Raw genomic sequence first — 23,491 nt, 5'->3', positions numbered from 1 at the left:
AGGGAATCAACCTTGACCACTGGCAGAAATTCCTCAGAATCTAGGAAAGGACTGATCCACCTCATTCCATGCATTAGAGAGCACCTTCAGAATAGCAGCATGAACAGATAGACTTTCAGGTTCTCACCATTGATATTGACAAGTCACCTTATCAACATTAGCTTAGGATTGAGGCAGGGCGAGAATATCCTTCAAATGCTGTTTTTAATCAGTCAGCTCCTGCCCCTGCAGTGACCTCTAATGTCTTCCTCCTCTGAGCAGCCTGCCCCATCATTGTCAGGCTCCTCCAACATCATAGGCATCTTAGTGCAGGGACCCTCTTGGCCACAAATGTTGCTATGACTGACTAATCAATGATCTTCTGGATGGAAGGGTATCCTCAGACTGTGGAGTACTCTCTTGCACCTCACCCCCAGGAGAACCAGTTCCTTAATATTAGAGCTTCTGGCAGCTTTCAACTCCATAACAACACAGCAAGCAATATCCACCTAGAATACCCAGCTAATGGATTGACATGTTCTTCACACATAGGCCTTGTTCCCAGCAACAAACTTCCTAATTTATATGGTTGGTGGGCAGTGAGCTCAAACAAATTCTGGTGTCTCTTTCAATACAATTACATTTAATAGTGCTGCTCTGGGGTACGCTGAAATGACAGACAGATGCGACCTGTGCTCACACAAATTCTCACACCTTTTATGAAAGAATTACATTTAACAATGCTCCATCAGGCTTGCGCTGTAGATGGATGTGACTGCCAGGCACTTCTCTGATATATCCAAGAGTGGTAGGTCCCCCACTGAACTGGGCTGTTACAGAAGAACTAAACGCCTTACTGCTTGCCTGCTTAGCAATAGCCAGGGCCACTGGAATTATAATGCAGGAGAGGATCAAATTATGTGGCAGCATTGAGTAAATTATGCAACGAAAAAGCCAAATCATGAGATATAATGCTGCACATGTTGTAGTATTACTTCATTATTTTGTCATTTTTAAACTTGGTAACACTCGCTGGGTATTGGTTGCACCTCATTAGTACCAGTTTAAGGTGACCAGTCCTGTGGCCAGTCCTGCTTTGCAAAGAGTCTTTCACTGCGTGGCAACTGTCCCTGCATTTTGAACAACTTTTGAACCATTTGAGCTAGAAACACTTTTTTTTGTTAAAATCTGCAGATTGTGCTGCAGATAATGGATTATGTGGCAAATGCAACAAATCTATAATTATGCAAAAATCACAGCTGCTGCATAATCGCATAATTTCAGTGTCCCTGGCAATAGCACAATGCCAAGGAAGTGATGTAAATCAAAACGACGGGCCTGAAACACAAAGCCCAAAATTTAAAACCAGCAAGTGTTGCATGAGTAGCCCATTGCTATTACTAATGTACAGAAAGTAGAAAACGGACATATTAGTTTCTTTTTTGGGGGTTTGGTAGTAGCAATAGCCGGTGATAGGGGATAACTCATGCAGGTGAGAAGTGGGACGAGGATGACGGGTGAGGAGGTAAAGATGCTGACGGCAGCTTTGAGTTCTTATGTTCATTGTATCAGCACATCTGAAGGAGCCCACTGAACTTTCATCAGCAACATTTTAACACTATCAGTAGGGCTTTACTACTCAAATGCAGACTTTCAAGTGTTATACATCCAACTGTCTGAAAACTGCTTGGGTTGTGCTGGTGTTTCCCATTGGTGGGAAGCAGCACTCATTTGTGGGGATCAGGACTTATTTTTTATCATCAGACTTTGACACACAAGAGATTGACAGACAGAACAGTGAGAACGAGATAGATGGACAACACCGACAAAGAAAGAAAGCATGCACAAAAAAGGACCTGGAAGAGTGAGCTAAAGAGGCAGAAACTGTGGAGTGGTGGGAAAAACAGATGAGTTGGATTCCAGACTGGGCAACCTTAGAATATGGCATGCCACCATTCAGCAGCATCTACAGCAGGTCCCTGGGAGAAACTTGGTGCCCTTGAAACTATTTTGTGTTTTTCCAAATTAAGCACAGAGTTGTAGCATTTTATTTCCAGTTAATAAAAGGGATTACAATTTTAGGACAGGGGGTGTATGTGAAACTGAACATATTCAATCAACTTCTATACAAGTCTTAGCAGCACATTTTGTCCCTTTCCATATCATTGTAAGTGGCCTTTGGTGCTTCACTTCTTTTCTCCTGGTGCTTCCTATTTAGACTGTGCGCTCCTTTGCACATTTGATTGTGGTGCACAAGGAGTCACTATGATATTTGTAAAAAATAATCTGCACATGCCTCCCTCCTACACCTTGTCCAGCTACATCCCGAGATTACATCAACTTTGTGGTGGTCTACAAATGGAGAAAATGCTCCTTTGTATCATTTTTCTGTGGTGTGATTGGCCAAACAGGTATTGTTCTTTTATATAGTACATGTATATTATTTCACTAGGGCATTAAACCTGCTTATTTTGCACTGCATTTGATTTATGGTTATGTCAGAGGTTCAACTGCTAAAGCATATTTTGTTTTCTTAATACCTTTGGCACTGTTCAACTAATATGCACGAAAGTTTCCAATAAAAAGGTAATTCTATTTGGGGTCGGAATGGCTTAGTTAATGCAGAACAAAAACAAAATGGCGAGTCAAAGAAAGTGATATTTCCAATTTTAACTCGTTTACGATTCTTTGCTCTGCGATGCGCACAAAAAAGCGGAAGGAATTACACCAATCGTTGCAGGAATCTACAACTTTACTCAAGGAAAAGCCTTTGCTTTGTTTAGTATAAATCTATTCAGTAATTTTCAGTAATTTCCAAGAAATTAGTGTTCAAAATAGTTTCGATCTGGGCGTGAAATGGTTAAATTATAGTGATACTTTGAAAATGTGTATTTTTTTTTATTTTCGCATAACTTTACCACTTCGACAAACTGTCAAAAACATTGGTAGCTGCTTAGCATTCTTAGCTAATTCTTAGTATATTTACATTCCTGCAGATTTGTCGAAGAGACATAGTTAAATGGGAGAGTCAAAAAAGTGTTTATTTGTTGATAAGTGTGGCATCAGTCCAGAATTCCCAGGTTTCAAGCATATCCAGCAAGGAATAGGAGGGTTAAAATGTAATTTGTTAATAACTTTGTGTAGTGTTACTGACCTGCACAACAACTGGCGGACTCTTACTATGTTGATACTTTGATGCACATCTGGCAAGGTGAGTCCTTGCAGCCAACCTCCTCTGCAAGAAGCCAAAGGCCTTGGGCGGCAAGGTTTGGCCTCCCACAGAGGTTTGGGTGCCAGCCTTGCCAAAAGCCAGGCCCTGCAGCCAAACCCTCCAGCGCATGGCCCAAGGCAGTGTGTAGCTTGCCTTGGCCACAAGTAGTAAGTTAAGTGCAAGGAACATCTGGATGTGGCATATTATCAAAACACCCCAGAAATGCACTGAAAAACAAAGGTTAGTCTGAAGTTAGGATTTGTTTTTGTTATACGACCTTAATATTTCTTTACCAAAATCTTAGTTCACTGAACGAAATACAGTTAAAGTGAAGTTACCTAAAAACCACTGAAATTCAAGAGTTATGGTTTAGTGAACTACACTTAAAGTGCACCTAGCCATGTAATGGTTATGACGTAACATATGACATCACTCATGGCAAGTTAAATGACATCAGTGGGGGGCGGCACTGCTAGCAACTCAAAAGACATTCATGACATCAACAACAGATTTTGTTATCTTATTAATAATTTTAAAAAAACATTTAATTTGTTTCAAGACAATTCTTCGTTCCTTGCTACATTTGATACATCCGCATGAAACTGAAATACCACTGAGTAGGTTATATACAGCCTGAGACTGACTGGTCTGGGCATCACAGCTCCAGTTGCTGGGGAACCTGCTGAAAACAGACTGTGAATGCTGAGAGCAACGGACCTGAGCTAGGACCTGTCTTATTTTAACGCGCCTGCAGACATGTTTGTGCGGTCAGGTTCTCTCTTACAGCGCGGAATAATATATTCTGCAATGTCTTTACCAGTTTATTGCCATTCACCAGCACTATATATATATCTAAATATATATATATATATCAAAACAAAGTCAAAGCGGCCTTGTGAGATTCCTCTATGTAATGTACATCTGTTAGCTCACAAAAGCCCCACAAAAGACGGCGGCACTCTCCGTTCCCGTGTTGCAGAAATGTATTAGATTATGAAAACACAAACGTGATACCAATCAGGGAACTACTGGCAACGCGTTTCAGCAGAAGCCTGCAACTGGCAATATATATATATATATATATACATACACACATACATCATCAAGGTGAAATGACAATGGTTTTGTAAATTAAAAGGCAAAAAAGGGCATGTGCTCAGAAGCCGATGAAGAGAAAGCAGCGCTTACCCAAGTGTGTGAAGAGATTTTTGGCAACTTGTAAGAGAGCCTGTGGAAGACAAAAGAGTAAACATGTTTAGTGTGTATTCATTAAGCAGGCGAACAGATGTAATGCGTGGTAGGTGACATTTCAAGCAGTGCTGAATTTAAGCTCTGCCGCCATTATCCAGGCACAGTCTTGTTTGCGCCCGCACATTGGAGCAGGTACCTCTCTTGACTTCATACCACTATTCCCAGAGCTTAATTTGTAAATAAAAACAGGCCGGTGCCCTAAGCTCTCCTCTGAAACATGCGGCTGTTGCATTAAATGTGCGAGCACAGAATACTAAGGCAGCGTAATCCTGAAGCCATCTCTGGCCTCTTTAATCCATTTACAGCCACTCCCTGCCCCTTCAGCTCACTCTTGCAGCTTTCTGCTTTCTCCCTTTGTGAGGATTTTTCGTTTTTCTCTTTTTCCGTCTTTCCCATATGTGTCTTTTGCTAGCAGTAAATGCTTGAGGCAAAAAAATAAGTGCCGGCCCTAAAAAATAAGTGCAGGTGCCCGCACCGGGAACCACCGGCTCAAGTTAAGCACTACCCCCAAGTGAGCTATCTTTCTCCTCTTTGAAATGTACCTATTGGGTTTATTTTGTGCTTTGGGTGTTTACTTTACCTTGTTTACTTTACTGTGTCCTAACTTTACCACATCATTTTAACTCACAACTCGCCATCACCTAGTTTGCTAATACATTAATTACTAGTTGTTGGGTTTGCATTAGGTAAGGTGTCAGCTTAGGTTAAAGGTAAGCTGGAGAGTGAGGGCTAGCAAAGGGGTCATGGTAAGGTCGAAGATGGGAGCTAGTGAGGAGTTAAGTCCATACTGAGGTCATGTGTCGAGGCACGGGTGTGTTATATGTCAAGAATCCACTGACAAGGTATTGGTACTCATGAACATGTGACAATGCAATAGCGCTCGAAGTGGTAGCAGGACCAGCTGGATTCCCGGATGAGAGGCTGTAGGAAGGCTGTCTACCCACCATTCGCTCTAGAATCCATCCATCTAGTTTATCTCATGTAATGGTGAGGCAGTTTTCAAAAGATCGTTCATGACTTCTGCAGGTTATTTCATTGGTCAAATACAATAAATTTGTCGTTTGAGACTACACCAACATACTGCCAAAATGATGATTGGACAGTGTAAATGTTACACTATATATCACCAGACTTCTGTTTTACAGTCTGCTAGCAGAATATGTTAAAGTGGTGTTCCTTCAGGGTTGTAGGCTTTGAGTTAGGTATATACCAGGATCAGGTATAACCCCACTGCACCGTTCGTTCTCCACATCAGTTCCTCCCAGGTTAAGATGTAAAGATGTTGCACCTAAATGCCCACTTTGTGTCCACCTAAAAAAATAACAACTTTACAGCAGAAAATGGCTGTTTTGTTTCTAACACTCGGATTAGGGCACTCTCAATCGGCCCCACTAAATGGTACACGCCCTTCTTTTCTAACAATGACTGATGTGGTTTCTTCCATAAGTACACTGATGGACATTCTGGCTTGCATCCATTTTGATATACCAAAAGGAAGCCTTCAAAAAAAGGTTCTAGGTAGATGTTTCAGGTGAATGACTGACAATGGTGGAAGTGGTGCACTTGTGACACAAAGGACCAGAATGGCTATGGGCTGGACAGCATCGTCAGTGACGGAGGAGAGATCCGAAAGTGTGTTCAGTGATGCAGGTGGGGATGCATGAGTGTCTTCAGTGACAGATGCTTGGGATTACACACTGTCTTCAGGAATGAAGCCTGTGATCCAACAGTGCCTTTGGTGATGGAGAGAGGAATCGGAAAGTATCTTCACTGATGCAGTTAGGGATAACAGAGCCTTTATTGACAGATGGGGGCATCAGACAGTGTCTTCAGTGATGGAGATGGGAATCAGTTGTTTGTGGAGAGGGAGGATCAGAAAACATCTCTGGCAATGTAGGTGGAAATTCAACAGTGTCTTCAGTGATTGTGGAAGGAGAGCCAATAGTGTTTTTAGTGATGGAGCTCGGAATCTGACAGTCTCCTCAGTGATGGTGGTGGTGATCAGAGGGTGTCTTCATTGATCAAGGTGGGGATTTAATAGCCTGGCGTGAGTCATGGGACTATCATGAGAAAATCAGATGGAAAAGAAATTTCAGAGCCATGGAGATGATGAAGATCCACTCATGGGCAGCTCGGGCTACATGCGGGATCCTAGCCATCAAGTTCAAACAGAGAAAGACAACCAATCAGATTAACAGAAGGACTGCGTCTCGGGTAATTTAAGCAGCCTGGTGGCAACAGCAAGTTGCCTCCCAACTACTTAATTGTATGGTTCCTGCACACTCAGTTTGTTTACTGTATTTGGAGTTTCCCTGCACCTCTTTTTTGTACCTCCTCTCCCCCGTCTTCCCTGTTTCGGAGGTTTGAATTACTCTGCAGGTCAGATTCCAACTTGATCTACACTGTTTGTGACTAAAAGCATCCACCACTTCTCAGCATCTCGTGGTGCTCCAAACTTGGAGAAGGTCTCAGAGTACTTCCTGCAGTTGTTATCTGCCATTACCACATAGCAACAGGTAAAATCCAAGAACATGGGCATTGCAATATAACTAGTTTATGACCACCAGTTATATCTGCTTGACATAAATATTTTTTGCACCAATGGTGTGTGCAGTCCCTTTAACATATCTGAGAGAGAGACCATAAGCAAGAGTCAGAGCATCTACCTGCAGTGAGATGAGTCATCTACTCCAGTGTGTTTCTCTTCTCCTCCCGCTTCGTATTTTCTCTCTATTATGAATCTGTGAGCTAGAAATTCCCTGTTACTCCATATATGGTTCTTACTTGGTTGAGATTGGTGGATTAGTTTCAGACCCTCTCCTTCCACGTGGCTCATACCGAGTTGTGACATACTGTGTTCTGAGACGGAGGTGGGGGATCAGGCCCTGTGATGGAGTTGCAGGATCAGTCACTGTCTTCAGTGATGAATCTGGGGATCCAGGAGTGTCTTCAATGATGAAGGAGAAAGGATCAGGTGATTTCTTCATTAGGTGAGGATCTGACAGTATCTTTAATGATCAGTGTTGCGATTCAACAGTGTCTTAAGCGATGGAGGAGGGGATTAGACAGCAGCTTTCATAGGCTGTTTAGTGCTGAAGGTGGGGTCATTGCAGCATGATAAAGGTGGGGTCTTCAATGTTAGAGGTATAGATTATGGTTGTGTCTTCTGTGATGGAAATGGGGAGTTCAATTATATCCTTGGGACACTAGATGAATCTTCAATTATTCTAGGTGAATCTTCAATGATTGGGTGGGGTCAACAGTGTCTTTAGTGATGGGGGTGTAGATTAGCCAGTGTCTTTGGTGATGGAAGGTGGGAGGAATACAACAGCGTCCTTAGTGATGCAGCACGGGGGATCTGGGAGTGCCTTAGGTGATGGAATTAGGTATCCAACAGTATATTCAATTATTAATGTGGGGTGTCTTCAGTAATGGAGCTGGGGTTCCAACCGTGTGTTTAGTGATGGAGGTGGGGATCGGACATTGTGCTCAGTGATGGAGGTGGGGATCAGACTGTATCTTCAGGGGCGTCTTCACCAATGATGGTGCGGGTGTGTTGTGTGGATTCTGGCAGTGTATTCAGTGATAAGGTTGGGGAACCTGGAGCTGTCTTCGGTGATGAAGATAGGGGGCCTTCATTGATGGAGAGGAGAGCATTGGCAGTGTATTGATCGATGGAGCTGATCCCGGCTATGTCATCAATGACGAAGGTGGGGTCTTCACTGATGAGCGAGGTGGTTCTGGATGTTTCTTTAATGATGGACATGGGGGCCCGCACAATTCCTTCAATTACGGGCTACACTTTAAGTGCCTTAGGAGAGAGAGACCCCCTTCTTCCAACCCCTTACTTGAAGGGAAGGATGGAGAGGGTCACTCTCATCTCTGTTCCAAAAAATGTGCTTGATTTCTGGACTAGTAAGGCAAGTAAGAAAAGTCACATCGAATTGCATGGCGGATGGGGGTGCGAAATGAGCGTGTGTCATCAAAAGATGTGCCAATGTTAACAGACTATTCTGCAAAAAGTATTTTCATCTGCAGCAAAATAATGAGAGAAAGTGACAGTTTCATAAAACAAGATTTCTCAGTGCTAAGACACTTCTGGGTACAAATGACCTTCCACAACTGGGTCTATTAACGCCATGCACGCCAATCATCTGTAAGATATGCTTTTAAATCAAACATCCGAAGCAATGAAGAAGTGTCCTTGTTGAAAATTGTTGCTGGGGCAAGAAGTTGAGTGCATCACACCAACACTGAAATACACCAATAACACAGAAGGTAATGACCTTCCTTTCATAAACCAACTCAAAAGAAAGTCACGGATGAGCTGAACAATGGCTGCATGCTTGACAACACTGAGAGGGCAGAGTAATGGAGTTTGAAACACACATCTGAATACCAAAGCAGCTCGATTACATACGGGTGTTTTGAAAGCAATGAACCCAAGAAAGAGACAGCTGCCTGTCTGGGTACAGCCAGGGCACCCTTGAACTGGGAAGCCTCCCTTCTGAAGACTATCACACACTCTTACACAAGTGGTGAAAAGTTCTGAGAACATACTGGTGTGCCAGAAAGTCTTCAAATCTGACAAACAAATTCCCCAGCAAAGCAGAGAACTTGTTGAGTGCAGTGTGACTGCATACTCAGGGGTATATTTAATAAAGTTGTGGGTGGACACATCTAGGTAACACAAAACATGGCATTTAGTTAGTATACATTAAAAAGACCAGTGATTGCAGAAGAGAACTGTGTTGTTCTGCAAGAAAGCGTGGGCTTATGTTAGCAAATATACCCCTTCCTGACTTAAACAGCAATAGAGACATTTTGAAACCTCTGCTTTCCCTCAGTGTCGCTCAGGTAGATTGTTAGCAGAACTAATCTCATCTGAATACACAGAGTTCAGAAAAGCATTTGTTGCGCCAGGGGTCTTTTTAGGATTTTAAGACCCTCTTCAGTCTGAATAGTTGAGTTATTATTAATTCAATAATAAAAAAAAAAACAATAAATGAAATAGAATGAGTATAAACTCTTGGACCTCTTTGCATTGAATAGCGAGGTCACAGGGTGGAGAAAACAAATTAGTTACCCAGATGTCTATCATAGCAGCCTCGATAAAACCAGGGCCAAATATCACAAGATATTGTTGTTTAAGAAATTTGGTTGCAGTTGCAAAAAGGTGTGTCTAGTCATTGTGGTTGGATCTATTTCCCTCCTTTCAGTGTTGCATTTGGCAAGGCATTTTGATTTACTAAAATTAAATGTATAATATACTGACGTACAGGGACTTCCAGCCAGCCCTCTCCATCCATTGGTCTGATATGTGACATTTTCGTCCACCTATTACAGCACGGGGAGCCCACTTCAGCTACTGGCTGACTTCACTGTGAGTGACGACATTTTGCTCTTTTACAAGGAGCACATCCCTTATGTGGCAGGAAATATAATGCAGTATGTGATTTTTGAGATCAAAAGCAATTTTGCTTTTAGCCAATGTTTTGAAAGAATGACGAAAGCCCGACAGCTTTCATCAACACTAAAGTTTTACACAATAAAATGACAAACCAAAACAAGCATTTTTAAATCCAAAAGATTGACAGCCAATACCAGACCTGTTGGCTTTGCCAATGCATGTTTAGGTTTGTAGTGTACAGCCCTTCTGCCATTCACAGCTTACATATTGTATTTTATACTTACTTAAAGGGGCCTGGGTCAGCCTCCTTCAGCCATTGGCTTTGTTTGCTCCGTATCCTTCCGCCATTGGCTTGACGACTCCATCTTGGATCAGTCTACAGGAGTATTTTAGTATCACCACTTTCTATTCGCTGTGTAGGTGTATCATTCAGCCTCCTTAGGAGTGCATGAGTGACATTGCTGAAGCTGGTGCTGACAAACGCATCTCAAAACTAAATGCTACAGAAAGGGGGGGGTTCTGTGCCATCCATTTTCAGTTGCTTTTGGCAGTTCTCCATCCCCGCTGCTGCCCTACCAACTTCAAACCTCTTGGCTTTGCCAGTGTGTGTCTTACAATGAACCTCTGGTGCACTAAGGAAGAGGCCAGGACAGGAAGGTAAGCAGGACATCAACCAATTTAAAATGCCCACTTCAATCAACATTGCTAATGAAGGCACTGACAATAGAACCCACAATTACATACATGCAGTGCTTAATTTGTGCTTGTTCTTTCTGGTGCTGAGCACCGGCACTTATTTTTGAGGGCTGAGGCTTATTCTTCTGCCCCAAGCATTTGCTGCGAGCAAAAGACACATATGGTAAAGACGGAGGAAGAGAAAAACGAAAACGCGTTACAATGGGAGAAAGCAGAAAGCTGCAAGAGTGAGCTGAGGGGGCAGGGAGTGGCTTTAAATAGATTGAAGAGGCCCAAGATGGCTTCAGGATTACGCTGCCTCAGTATTCCGTGTTCACACATTTAATTGCAGCAGCCACTTGTTTCAGAGGAAGGCTTTGAGCACCAGCACGTTTTTATTTACAAATTAAGCAGTGCATACATGATTTATAACTTAATAATGTTATAGGGAATGTTGGCATGTGTACTAAGCCGGCCTTTAAAGCTCCTAAGCGGTCAGCCTTTAGAGTCAGTTAGTGTTGACAGCACACAAAACATCACAACATGGCATAACACAACAAAAGAGGAGACACCATAAGTTGCAGAGTGCACAAACCTGGCATTCACATTTCAGTTTCTGTTCCTTCTGAAACGCCAGGGTGCTGGTGAGGACTGTGGAGGTGTAACAGAAGCAGTGCTGGATCTTGTGCTCATCCTCTTCTGTGTATCTAGAGAAGAACAGACAATGTTCACGATTTTCTCACATCCATCACTTACAGCGTTAAACTTGCATTTGTCCGTGTTCCTTGTGGGATAGTCCAGATGAAATGGCTACTAAAGGTGTATTCTCCTCCCAGTGCCCGAATGAGTAAAGTAATCCTGTAGCAACAGATTCCATCTATGGCATGCATGTCCTTAGACTTAAAAAATTAGGAAACCTCTTATCAGTTTCTGTTGCAAGCAGCCCAGTTCATATTGAGCTTTCAAGAGAGCATCTAGAGTGCAATAACCGCAGCATAGTTCACATATGTTTTTCTGAACACAATAAAAATTGTAGGAAAGAACAGTTTAACTTAAATCCTCTGGTACATCCTCAGTTTAAATTAGAGGTACTAAAATAAGAAAATTCACAAACATTACGTGATTTTGGGCTGCCAGTGATTTTGCCATGATTGGCTAGAAGTACAGATGGGGCCTCTTCCACTATTAGTGATTTCATTTCTTCCCTGCCACTGGTGTCATTTCAGCAAAGGATGGAGGTTACAAATAACCAGAGAGCCACCAATTGAGTAAACATCCTCATCCAATAAGTATTTGAGAAAATATGCTCCTGCAAGCATTTTATGCTGAATTGTTCACAGAATAAGGGCCCATTGGCAAAGAGATTTGTGCATATATGAAGGAATACTGCTACAATATATGTGTCCACTAGCATTCTGATGGGAAACCTGGTCTTTTTCAATATTTACAGGACACTGTTTTAGAATTAAGGGCAACCGGTTTGTGCTTAAAGATCCTACTATTAAGATGTGGGAGCAGGTTTGAGAGACGTCAGACACTGCTCAGGCCTAGGTGTTATTTTATACATAGTATGAGTACTCAAGATGGCCCTGAATGGGCTCTTTAGTTTGTACAAATCAAATTTAATCATGTCCTTCGGAGTTCCCCAGGTATTTAGAAGGTTAAGGTTGGTTAAACTCTCCTGGATGTAGTTTTGCTGTGTGATCCATCAAGCACACCTAAAGAGGTTACATTAAAAAAACTCAGCTTTATGGTCCAACCACTACTGGGTCACACACGCAGAGGACAAAATGATCCAGATAACTCTGATTGTGACAATTCATATCTCAGCCTTCGCGATTCCTTTTAGAGTCCATGCAGGTATTCCCAGACCTAAGTACAACAATATTGTTGTTTGCCACCTCCAGGGAATTAAGATCACAAAACCTCACTGCAGATAAATTCACATCTCCATTGCACACTAGGGATTGCTTTCCTAACAAGTCCAAAATTTGTGCTGAATTTGAGCACCTCCACAACTGCTTAGGACAGAACCTTACATGCTTTCAACACCAAAAGAGCCCCCGGGAGACAGTGCAAGGCCCAAATAACTCTGCTCAGTAATCCATATAAGGCTATTACAGGGCCTGCGTTAGGCTTACTGGTGCCCGGAGCATCTGGATCTTTTATGGTGCCCTCCTCCCCAAGACCTCCTCATCGGATTCCCACACTACCACCCAGCAAAAGTGCCCCTCATCTCTCTATAGCCCTCTCTCAAATTAGTTATAAAGCCCTGGTAAATTCTAGCTTTACTAATTCACTCAGTTATCGTGAAATACAGATCCGTCATATAACCCTCTTTGCTCATTTACGGACACAACTCGTGTCTCTCTCCCTAGCAGGAATATTCATCGCAAGATTGAGCTTGACATTGTTATTGCTGCCTGAAAGCTGGACACACAAGGAACTCTGCAGCAGGCAGTGCTTAATTTGTGCTTGTTGTTTCCGGTGCTGAGCTTATTTTTGAGGTCCGGGGCTTAATCTTCTGCCTCAAGCATGTGCTGCGAGCAAAAGACACGTTTGGGATAGACGGGGGAAGAGAAAAATGAAAAAGCGTCACGAAGGGAGAAAGTAGAAAGCTGCAAGAGTGAGCTGAAGGTGCAGGGAGTTGCTTTATATGGATTAAAGAGGCCCGAGATGGCTTCAGGATTACGCTGCCTCAGTATTCCATGTTCCCACATTTAATGGCAGCAGCCGCATGTTTAAGAGGCGGGCTTTGGGCACCGGCACCTTCTTATTTACAAATTAAGCACTGGCAGCAGGTGTTTTTAAATCATAAGTTATTGCTCAACACGGTGCTTCCCCTCCCCCCACCCCGAGGTCAGTGCCTCCCTTCCAGGTCAACGCCCAGTGCGGTCGCACCGGTCGCACCGCCCTAAAGTCAGCCCTGGATGTTACCGTCTGGAAAAGGTTGTACTGAGATGCCTCTTATTTACATAATGTACCTGAGTTACTTTCCAAAAGCTCCTCAGCAAGGATCTGTATAAATTATGTTAACAGAGGGTCAACATGAAAAGATCATTCATAAGAAACAGCTTTCTGCCACACATTCTCTGTGAGTAAAGTGGCTTTGCATTCAAGTACAGATTGGAGGGTAGGACACCGTATGGTGCACCCCGGCCTCTGTGCCAAAGGGTTTTGTCATTTGATGGCGTGGAGCAGACCACACCATTGCACTGTTCCTCACATGTGGTGTCCAGATTGTGAAAATGAGGGCCCACTTCTTTTGTTTTCATTTTTTATGTACAGCAACTATTGCTAAATTTCATAGGGTGTTGGAAAAACCAAAGTGCCAATCAGAACCAAGATAAGCTTTAAAACCCCCTTAGAAAGAATGCTTTTTAATTCCTTTATGTCCTGCTGAAAAGTGGCCAGGGTTCTGATTTCTAGTGCAAGCTCTTTCCAAATCTTGGGACACTGACAGCTAATCTTTGGCTGACCCATGATAAGATAAAAAAGACAAGGAATGGAACAAATGGAACTTATTTGGTCTAAGATAAGATGGTGCCAGATCATGCAACATCTCATCTCCCGGTATAGATGTCATTAAGGTGGTCATTATGAACGTGGCGGGATGCCCCAACAGTGCTGATGGTCAAAAGAAGACCGCCAATGGCGGCGGCAGGCACCCCGCCATATAATGACGCCCGGAGCCTCACTGCCATTGATGGCAGTGAGGGCCGCCATGTGCCATGCTGGCGGTCAGTGGTGGGGGTGGATGCTGCTCCACCCTCACCGCCACGTCAGTCCACACACTGCCACGTCTATAATGATGCAGTCATAGGCGTGGCGGTGTATGGAGATGCGGCGATGCCATCGGAGCAGCATCCTATGAGCCTGTTACCTCCCAGAGCAGCGCCACAGAACAGGTAAGTACTGTCCAAGAGGGAAGGGGGGAGCGGGTGTGTGTTGAGTGAGGGAGTGCATGGGGGTGTGCGTCTGTGTTTGTGAAGGGGGGATGTGTGTCTGCATGTATGAATGCATGTGTGTATGTCTATGTATGCGTGCATGTGTATTTGAGGGTTGGGGGACCTAAACGGAGGTGGGGGTGGAGGATGGTGAGGGGGGGGTTGGGGAGGGCCTACAGGGTGATCAGGGGAGGAGGGGCAGGGTGGAGGATTTCGGGGTTCAGGGGTGAGGGGGATTTTTCAGGGGGGAGGGGTATTTGTGGGTTGTGTGGGTACCCCGCCAGGAAATCCCTGCAGGATATGGGATGATTATTCCCCCGTCAGTCTAGGCTTGACCGCCGGTTCGAAAGTGGCTACTGTCGGCCCGGCGGTCGATGCAGGCCTGGCGGTGAGAGTTCACTACTGTTATCTTTATATGGCGGTCTGCACCGCCATGCCGTCGGTGGTAATAACCGCCCCCGTCTGCGGTGCGGTCATTACCGCCATGTTCAAAATGAGGGCCTAAGTCTCAGGGGTGACTGCTGCACATGTCAAGGAAAGGGGGGAACAGAACATTGACGGGGACAGGAGAAACACAAATAATTTAAAAAAAACTAAGTTACTGTTCGGCTGGCACCTACTGCCTCACTCCTCTTCTCTCCTGATGGTGTCCCAGCATTCCCTGGGACACAAGCACAGGCTTCCCACGCAATCCTGGTGCTGCTCTCATGCTATGCGTAGCATGAGCGCAGCATCAGAATTGGTCTGAGTGGCCTGGTCTGCCACTCAGACAGTGCACTGGGGTCTGTGCAGTTTTTCTAACCCAGGTGTGCAACACAGTCATGTTGGAGAAACCTAAGTGTGCATGCCAGTTTGACCAGGCTAAGATGGTTGGCCAAAAACACATGCACACTTAGTGCATTCCACTCCTCCTCCTTATCCCCCTTCCCATTGCCCAGCCCGTCCCTCCCTGCACACGTAGGCTGAGCCAGCAGCTGAAAAATAAAACAATAATAAAATATCATTTTATTTCTCAGATGGGCACACTTTAAATGCCAACATCTACACCAAAACAACTATCATGCTTCAGCCCAATGAAAAAGTGCAATCAGTCATAGAGAAGACATTCTACAAGCTAGGCAAACAAACACAAATTAACTAAGGGAATCACCCACTAAAACACCATAGCTCACCTGCAGCTCTTCAGTGACTCCACTTCATCTCACACCACTTGTCCTCTTCCATGGAGGTCCAGCCCACATCTGTCATTCCAATGGGAAGGAGTCCCCAGCAGAACTTCAGGCCTCGAGTTTCCATACCACAGCTCTCATATTAAATTGGGACTATTCAACGTCCACTCAAACAAGAAACACACTATGGATACTCCCAACCTACTATCCAAATCATTATTGACCTATCAGAGACTTAGTTCAAAAGCTATTCCTTTATCATTCTAAACAAACTTCCTTAGCCCTAAAATTCACTCCTCTGAACTAGGCAACCCTGTTCTACTCAGGAACAACACCCAGTAATTTCCCCCAAACTGAAACCTAAATTTACCATCTTCAACCCTAGGGACGCGGAGGAGGTGAGGTTTGACCGTTACCATACATGCACCAGTAGTAATTTGTTCAGGAGCTCCTTTCCATTGTCATGTGAATACCATTCCATTTTGATGAAGTTCCAATGCACTGTCACCCACAGTGTGGCAGCCCATTCCAGGGGCATCACACAGGGCCCCACGTCCCCTATACTTCCTGGGTTCCAGGCCTTGTGGGGGGCATGCTCTGCCAGTTATCATATGTGCTCTGCACCAACTGCATCCATTTTTAAAAGCTGCCTGTAACCGCTTCTGTGTTTTAAGATGGTCTATGAGATGTGGGGGCCACACTCCCCATAATTCACATGGGGCCCCTTCCAGGTTTCATCACACCCTGGCTCACTGGGGAAACAATGTTTCCCATTCTGAGATTCAAATCACCTCATAGTTTGATAATGGGATGGATCCACCCCGTCCCCATCCCAGAGAAGACAGGACTCAATTTCCCAGGCGCCTCCGGGATCAGGCAGGACCTGTGAGGCCCCTCCACCAGCAGCCCTGTTTAATAAACATTTACTATAAAAATAAGGTTTCCGACATCTGCATTTAGAAGAGGCAATGGACAAAGGTATAAGGTGTTCTCTCAAGGCTTCTCTGGAAACAGCTTTGGGACCTGGTTCAACACCTTTACCTCTCCTGGATGTTCATTTCACTAGGAATTGTGTCCTGTCTGAGTAAACCTGCTCTGCCTCAAGCGTGCGCTACCGGAAGGCATGAGTGCATCTTCTCAAACAGGACCTTCCTGGTGCCTGGTCTAATGTGCCGCACTGCGCTGTGCACAATGTGATACAAATACTCGTTTCTTATAGAGCCCAATGCCTCTGTCAATGCTCAAGAGTATTTCTTAGCTTTCCCTATTGGACAAGAAAGGAGAGTGCAACTATGCTTTTCTCCAGCAGGGGGCAGTAGTGACAGTTACAGTGACCTCCCACATTCATGGTCTCCAGAGCAGCCAAAAGAATTTAAACGATTAAGGAAAAAAGGAAAACATATTTTTAGAAAGTCTGTATGCCTTCTTTAATTCATTAACGATCCAGATTAAAATGCACATCTTTGTAACTGCTAAAAAAACCCGAACCAACATATTAATATATTTCAAACGCTGGAGTTCTTGTTCTTGCAAAGGAAGTAATTATGAGTACATAACCAATTTCATGCTTCAGTCCCTTAGCTATATTTCCCCAGATATGTAGACGCTATGGATATGATTTTGCAATATATCAGTCATTCCATATTTAATTTTAAGACATCATTCTCTGCTTTGATATTCCAGACAAAAACACAAATTATACTGGAGTCTATATTTTGTTGGTATTCACAAAACAGTCATTACCCATTACCCGATTCTATTTTCCTTTTTCTCCTCTTCAATATGTGATTATTCACTGCCATTTTGTTACAGCTGTGAAAAACCAGTTGTGACATCATAGGGAAGCGCTTGTATACGTGGGCCCCAGGTGCACAACAGGCGCACTGTCCCTGTCTGTGCCAGGCGCACCTTTCAAAAGTTGCGCCTGGCATGGACCAGCACAATGTGTCTTTTTATAATGAAATTGCTGCCCCAGGGCAGTCGCGAACCCGCAGTTGCCCAGAGGCTAGCACATTCAGTAAAAAGAAAGAAAGGCTGCGCCCGAGCCACTCCATCTTTTATTGTGCGTGCTGCAGACACCTGTACTTTAAAGAGGGGTAGATATCACCCTACAGGCAGGCGCTGAAAGAGAGGGCAGAGACCACCCTACAGTTGAGCGCTGAGAGAGGGGGCGGAGACTGTTCTATAGTGCAATGTGATGTGCAAAATGTGGGGTATCTTAGCAACGGGTTGCTAAGAAGGGAGTTTAGAATGTTCAAGTGAAAAGATGCAAAGAAGGTGAAGAAACTTGGTGGGGTTGGTCGCATTCTATTTATGGAAATTAAACAGGAGAAGATAAGAAATCAGTGTGCCGTTTCTTTTAAGTGGCGACGGGGATGGGATGCGTTCATATATGCCCATACGTGGACCAACCCTGATTTTATGCAATTGGGCATAATATTGGAAGACTGAATTTCCTGAGGAGGCGAGAAAAAACCTGTTGATTTCCAAAGAACTGCATCATTCGACAGGACATGTGCCTTTCATGACGATGGATGTATTTGGTGGAGTTTTATGAAAGTTTAAGATACGGTGGAATTTTTTGAGAAGGGAAATCTCAGTTTCAGCCGACGTTAATTAAACGGCGAAGCGCTGTGCTCCAATGGTGCTTCATGTGGAAGCGGCGCATTAGTGGTCGGAAACGGTGTTTAATTGCACAGTGCTATCATAGTATAGCACGATTGTACGGTGAGTGCTCACCTTGCGTTCCGGAGGAGGATATGCAAATCCGATGTGTATCACAAGTTGTCATATTTTGAAGATGGCAGGCACGTGTTGAAATTGAAAACTGTGCCCATCAGCATTTATTTCTTCCAAGTGCTCGTGTAAGGAAGTGTTCAAGTATCAATAGCAACCTCAAATCTCCCGTGAATAGGACGTCTAAAGTCGAGTGCAAGGCAACCGCCTATTAAAACAAACGTGAGGTGTTGTTTCTTGTCGGCCATATTTTAACATAAATCTCATTGCAGTCTATCAGAAGAGCTGTTTACTGCTGGAGATTTACCAGATGCATTAAAAGTACACTTGAACAGGAAGTATGAATGTGTACCCCAGACGACGGTGACTACTTCTTTTATGTTAATTTATTGTGTTTGGAGGAAAAATAAGACAACTGTGACTACTTTCATTACATCAGTTAGTTATGTGATTTTTTTTTTGTTTTGTTAAAAAAAGGAAAATATTGTATTAAGGTTAAAAGTTAAGGTTAAAAGTGTTTATTGGATATAAATATATATATATATATATATATATATATATATATATATATATATATATATATATATATATATATAGTGAATTTATCATTTTAACAATGCAATCAATTGCTCCTCCACCTGTATTTTTAGCTACCCCAGGGGATCCAGTTATGTCATGGGAAGATTGGTGAGAAGCCTTTGAAACATATTTAGAAGCTATGGGGGGGAAGCGGGGGGGGCATTTTTGTAGCAAATAGAAAGTTAGCATTATTGAAACATAGTTTAGGGGTGGAAGGAAGGAAAGTACTTAAATCATTACCTTGTGTGTGCTCAAACACTGAAGGTGAGGAAGGTTCTGATGAGGAAGGGGAAGGGGAAGAGAAGGATGATTATACTTTGGCGATCAAAGCGCTAGAAGAACATTATGGGAAAAAAATTGGTGTGGGGGTGGAACAACATAAGTTGTTTTCAAGGGCACAAGCAACTAATGGATCTATTGATCAGTATGTTAGTGCTTAGCGAACACTGGCAATTACATGTAACATGTAATTACATGTAACTTTAAAGAGTTACACGAAGAAATTATAAGGGACCAATTGATCAACCGCACTAGAAATGTAAAAATACAAGATAAATTGATACATTTAAAGTATCCTTCATTATATAAAAACATAATGATAGCTAAAAGAATTGAGGATATCACATGTAATGTTAAAGAATTAGAGAAAAAGAATGTACATGATACAATAATACAAGAAGTGAAAAGGGAGGACGAAAATAGGAAATCAGTAAACAAGTTTGGGAAAGCCTTTAACGAAGAAAAGAAAATATGTTATAGGTGTGGTAGCACCAAGCACATAGCGTAATCAAAAAATATTCCCGCAGTTAAAAACAAATGTTCCAATTGTAATCAAATTGGACAGTTTTGATGGGCATGTAATCAAAGGGAACCTATGTACAAAGGTCATATACATTTAGTACAAAGTAAACGTGAGGAGGATAATGACAGTTTGTCAGCAGATGACACTCAAGTGTTAATGTTATGTGATGGGGTGAAACAGGTATGTGATGATGCAAAATGTGTTACAGAAACATAAAATGTCGCTAGTATGTCAAAACAAGATGAGTATAACCCTTCTAAATGTACAATATCAGTGAATGGTGTTTCGATACAAATGTGGGCAGACTCATGTTCACCATATACGTTAATTGACCAAGAAACGTGGCACAAATTGGGGAAGGTAGAATTATCCGCAACTAAAATAGAGTTGTTTGGTTAGGGTGGCAATAAATTACAGATAATGGGCTGTTGTCAGACAGAAATAGTTTTCAAACAAAGGGAAACTACAAGTTGGGTGTATGTGACAGAAAGAGGTCGTTGTTTATTAGGCTGGAAAGAACAAAGAATGTTAAGTATGATGTTGAATCCGAATACTGAAGAACAAGTATTGGTGGTAGTGAACAAAGATATGGAGAAATGGAAGAATGAGTTCCCAAAACTATTTGGAAGCAATTTAGGTAGTTTAAATACATCTAATCACAAAATTATTTTGAAGGATGGTGCTACTGAAAAAGTTCATAAAGTTAGGAGCTTACCTGCGATACTGAGGGAGGCATTGAAAGCAGAGCTAAATAGACTTCTAGAGATGGGTATGATTCAAAATATAGAGTCATCGGAATGGTTAAATCCAGTGCTTATAGTTCGGAAACCTAATGGGCAAATTAGGATGTGTGTTGATTTGAGGGATCTTACTGACAATATTTGGGTGGATCGACATCCTATTCCCAACATGAATTATTAGCAAGCATCAGTGGTGGAAAGGCGTATTCCACGCTTGATTTGTCTAACACATATCACCAGATTATGTTGCATCCTGAATCAAGACATTTAACTTCTTTCATAACTCCTGAAGGTGCATTTAGGTTTATACGTATGCCATTTGGACTTGGGTCGGCATCAGTGGATTTCCAAAGAGTAATGCAGAAGATACTAGGAGACACGGAAAACATAAGATTTTTTCAGGATGATAACCTAGTGTGGGCATAGAACAAAGGAAGTCATGATGACCTTTTGAGAAATTTATGTAAAAGATTAGAAAAGACTGGACTCGCTGTAGAAATTAGTAAATGCAGGTTTGCTCAACAAAGTGTTGAATATTTAGGTCACGCAATATGATATGAAGGAATTAAGCCTAAAACAAAGTTAATGGAGGCTATTGAGAAAGCACCATGTCCAAACGATAACGATCAATTAAGATCTTTCCTAGGGCTGGCAGAATAATATGCTAAGTTCGTAAACGTTTTTGCAAATATTGCACAACCAGTGCAAGAATTAATGAAGAAAGGACAAAAGTATGAATGGAAGGAAGAATGTCAAAGAGCATTTGAAGAATTGAAACCGAAAATTATAAATGTTGCAGAATTGAAACCATTCGTTATTCAAGAACACACTTCAGTATCTACAGATGCTAGTGTGTGGTCTTGGAGCAGTATTAATGCAAGTAAGCAACGGGAAGGAGAGGATGGTAGCATTTGCTTCTAGAACGCTAAAAGGAACTGAAGCAAGGTATTCTACTATAGAAAAGGAAGCACTTGCATGTTGGTGGGAGGTGCAGCATTTCAGAAATTATGTGTGGGGAAGAAAGTTTGAATTGCGAACTGATCATAAACCATTAATTGATGTGTTTAGACAAAGAAGGCAGGGCAAGCGTCTCCAAGAATTGCTAAGTGGATTTACAGGTTGCAGGTCATATGTTTAATATGAGATATGTGCCTGGTTTATCAAATGTAAATGCGGATTGTTTGTCAAGACTACCTTTGGAAACAAATGACGAAGAAAAGGATGATGAGTGGGTGGTGGCTGACATGGCTGATGCAAGGATTACAGCTATTCCTGAAGTTGAATGGAAAGCTGCGGTAATGAAAGATGAAGAAATGCAAATGATAAAACAGAACTTACCAGAAGGATGGTCAAATATGAGAGATGACAGAAAAGTTCTCATGAATTACAAATATGTTTGGGCTAAATTGTCAGAGCAGAATGGAATTGTAAAAAGAGGAGACAAATTTGTTGTGCCACAAGAATTAAGAGGGAGAGTGTTAGAGATTTTGCATGAGGGACATGGTGGAATGTCTGGTATGAAAAGAAAACTAGAAAAGATTTTTGGTGGCCTGGTATGGAACGCAATGTAGAAAAGTATGTTAGAGGATGTCTGAAGTGTGCATGTAGTGACAAGACTCACATTGCGAAAGATACGCCTGTTGTTCCTGTACCATTTCCAAGCAAACCTTGGAAGAAAGTAGGTCTAGATTTGTGTGGGCTATATAAAATTGAAGGAAGTGGTAGAAAATACGTTGTGGTAACGGCTGATCACTATTCCAAATCGCCTGAGGTTAGTATTATGAGTGGCATTAGATCTCGCATTGTTATAGATTTCGGTGAGGAGGTGGGGAGGAGAGAAGGATATCCTGGGGAACTGGTGACAGATAATGGTCCGCAGTTCATTTCAAAAGAGTTTGAAAATTACTTAATAAGTTATGATGTTAAACATATACAAAAAGCGATTGGGAACCCTTGTGAAAATGGTTTAGTGGATGATTCAATAGAGTTCTAAATGAGAATATACAATTGCCGGTGCAAAATGGGCTAAATTGGAAAGATGAGATAAAGGATTTACTATGGAGTTATCGCATAACTCCACACTCGACTACATTAGAGTCACCTTTTGTGCTATTGGAAATAAGGAAACTGTGTACAAGAGCTGTACTAGGTTGGATGGGAAAAATAGGGTGGAAGAAGGTGAATGAGAAAGAATTAATTAGCAGAGTGCAGAAAAGACAAAGTGATTATAGTGGAAAGGTGAAAAGTGGTGAGAAGGGATGTAGGTATGAGTGTGGGGACTTTGTTTGGACTAGGATAATAGGAGGTGTGAAGAAAGGTGTGTCTAAATGGTCAATACCAAAACGTGTTGTGAAAGTGAATAGATATAGTGTGGAATTAGATGATGGGAACAGGTGGAACGTGAAAAATGTGGTGAAGTTCAATGAAACTGAGTTACAAAATTAGGATAAATTATTAGCAAGTAGTGTGGAGAAAAAAAAAGATCAAGAAAGAGAAAAGAGGGGTGATAGAAGGTGTGTGGAAAGGGAAGGAAGAGATGTTGGGAGGAGATCTAGAAAGAAAACCAAATTACCAAGGCATTTAAAGGATTATTAAATGTGAAAATTATACGTTTATAACATAGTAAAAGATAGGTTTGTTGCACAATAGTCGAGTAAGCTGCGTTATACATTTCTAGAAATATTGTATAGCATAGTTAACCTACAGCAGCATACAAAGTTCACTGTACAAAATGTATTGCAAGTAAGGAAAATATAAATTTGTTTTGTTTGGGAAGGGATATATGTTGTTTGGTGCAATGTGATGTGCAGAATGTGGGGTATTGCTAAGAAGGGAGTTTAGAATGTCCAAGTGAAAAGATGTAGAGAAGGTGAAGAAACTTGGTGGGGCTGTTCGCATTTTCTTATCTGGAAATATACACAAGAAGATAAGAAAGCCGTGAGAGCAACCTACGGGGCGGGGGGGCGGTGAAAAAGAGGGCAGTGACCACCCT

General features: G+C 42.4%; 1 protein-coding gene across 3 annotated transcripts in view; it reads right to left on the bottom strand.

The window, feature by feature from the left end:
- PDE2A (phosphodiesterase 2A) overlaps nucleotides 1-23,491 on the bottom strand; it is a 1,588,440-nt gene that overhangs the window by 87,074 nt on the left and 1,477,875 nt on the right. For all 3 annotated transcript variants that reach the window (XM_069203789.1, XM_069203788.1, XM_069203790.1), the window contains 2 exons: nucleotides 11,122-11,233; nucleotides 4,379-4,418 (listed from right to left, as the gene is read on the bottom strand). In XM_069203789.1, coding sequence (XP_069059890.1) covers nucleotides 4,379-4,418; nucleotides 11,122-11,233 — 152 coding nt within the window. The remainder of the gene's footprint in view (nucleotides 1-4,378; nucleotides 4,419-11,121; nucleotides 11,234-23,491) is intronic.

This window comes from Pleurodeles waltl, chromosome 8 (assembly GCF_031143425.1).
Source record: "Pleurodeles waltl isolate 20211129_DDA chromosome 8, aPleWal1.hap1.20221129, whole genome shotgun sequence".
In the NCBI taxonomy this organism is placed as follows: Eukaryota; Metazoa; Chordata; class Amphibia; order Caudata; family Salamandridae; genus Pleurodeles; species Pleurodeles waltl.
This window is presented reverse-complemented; position numbering and strand designations above follow the sequence as displayed.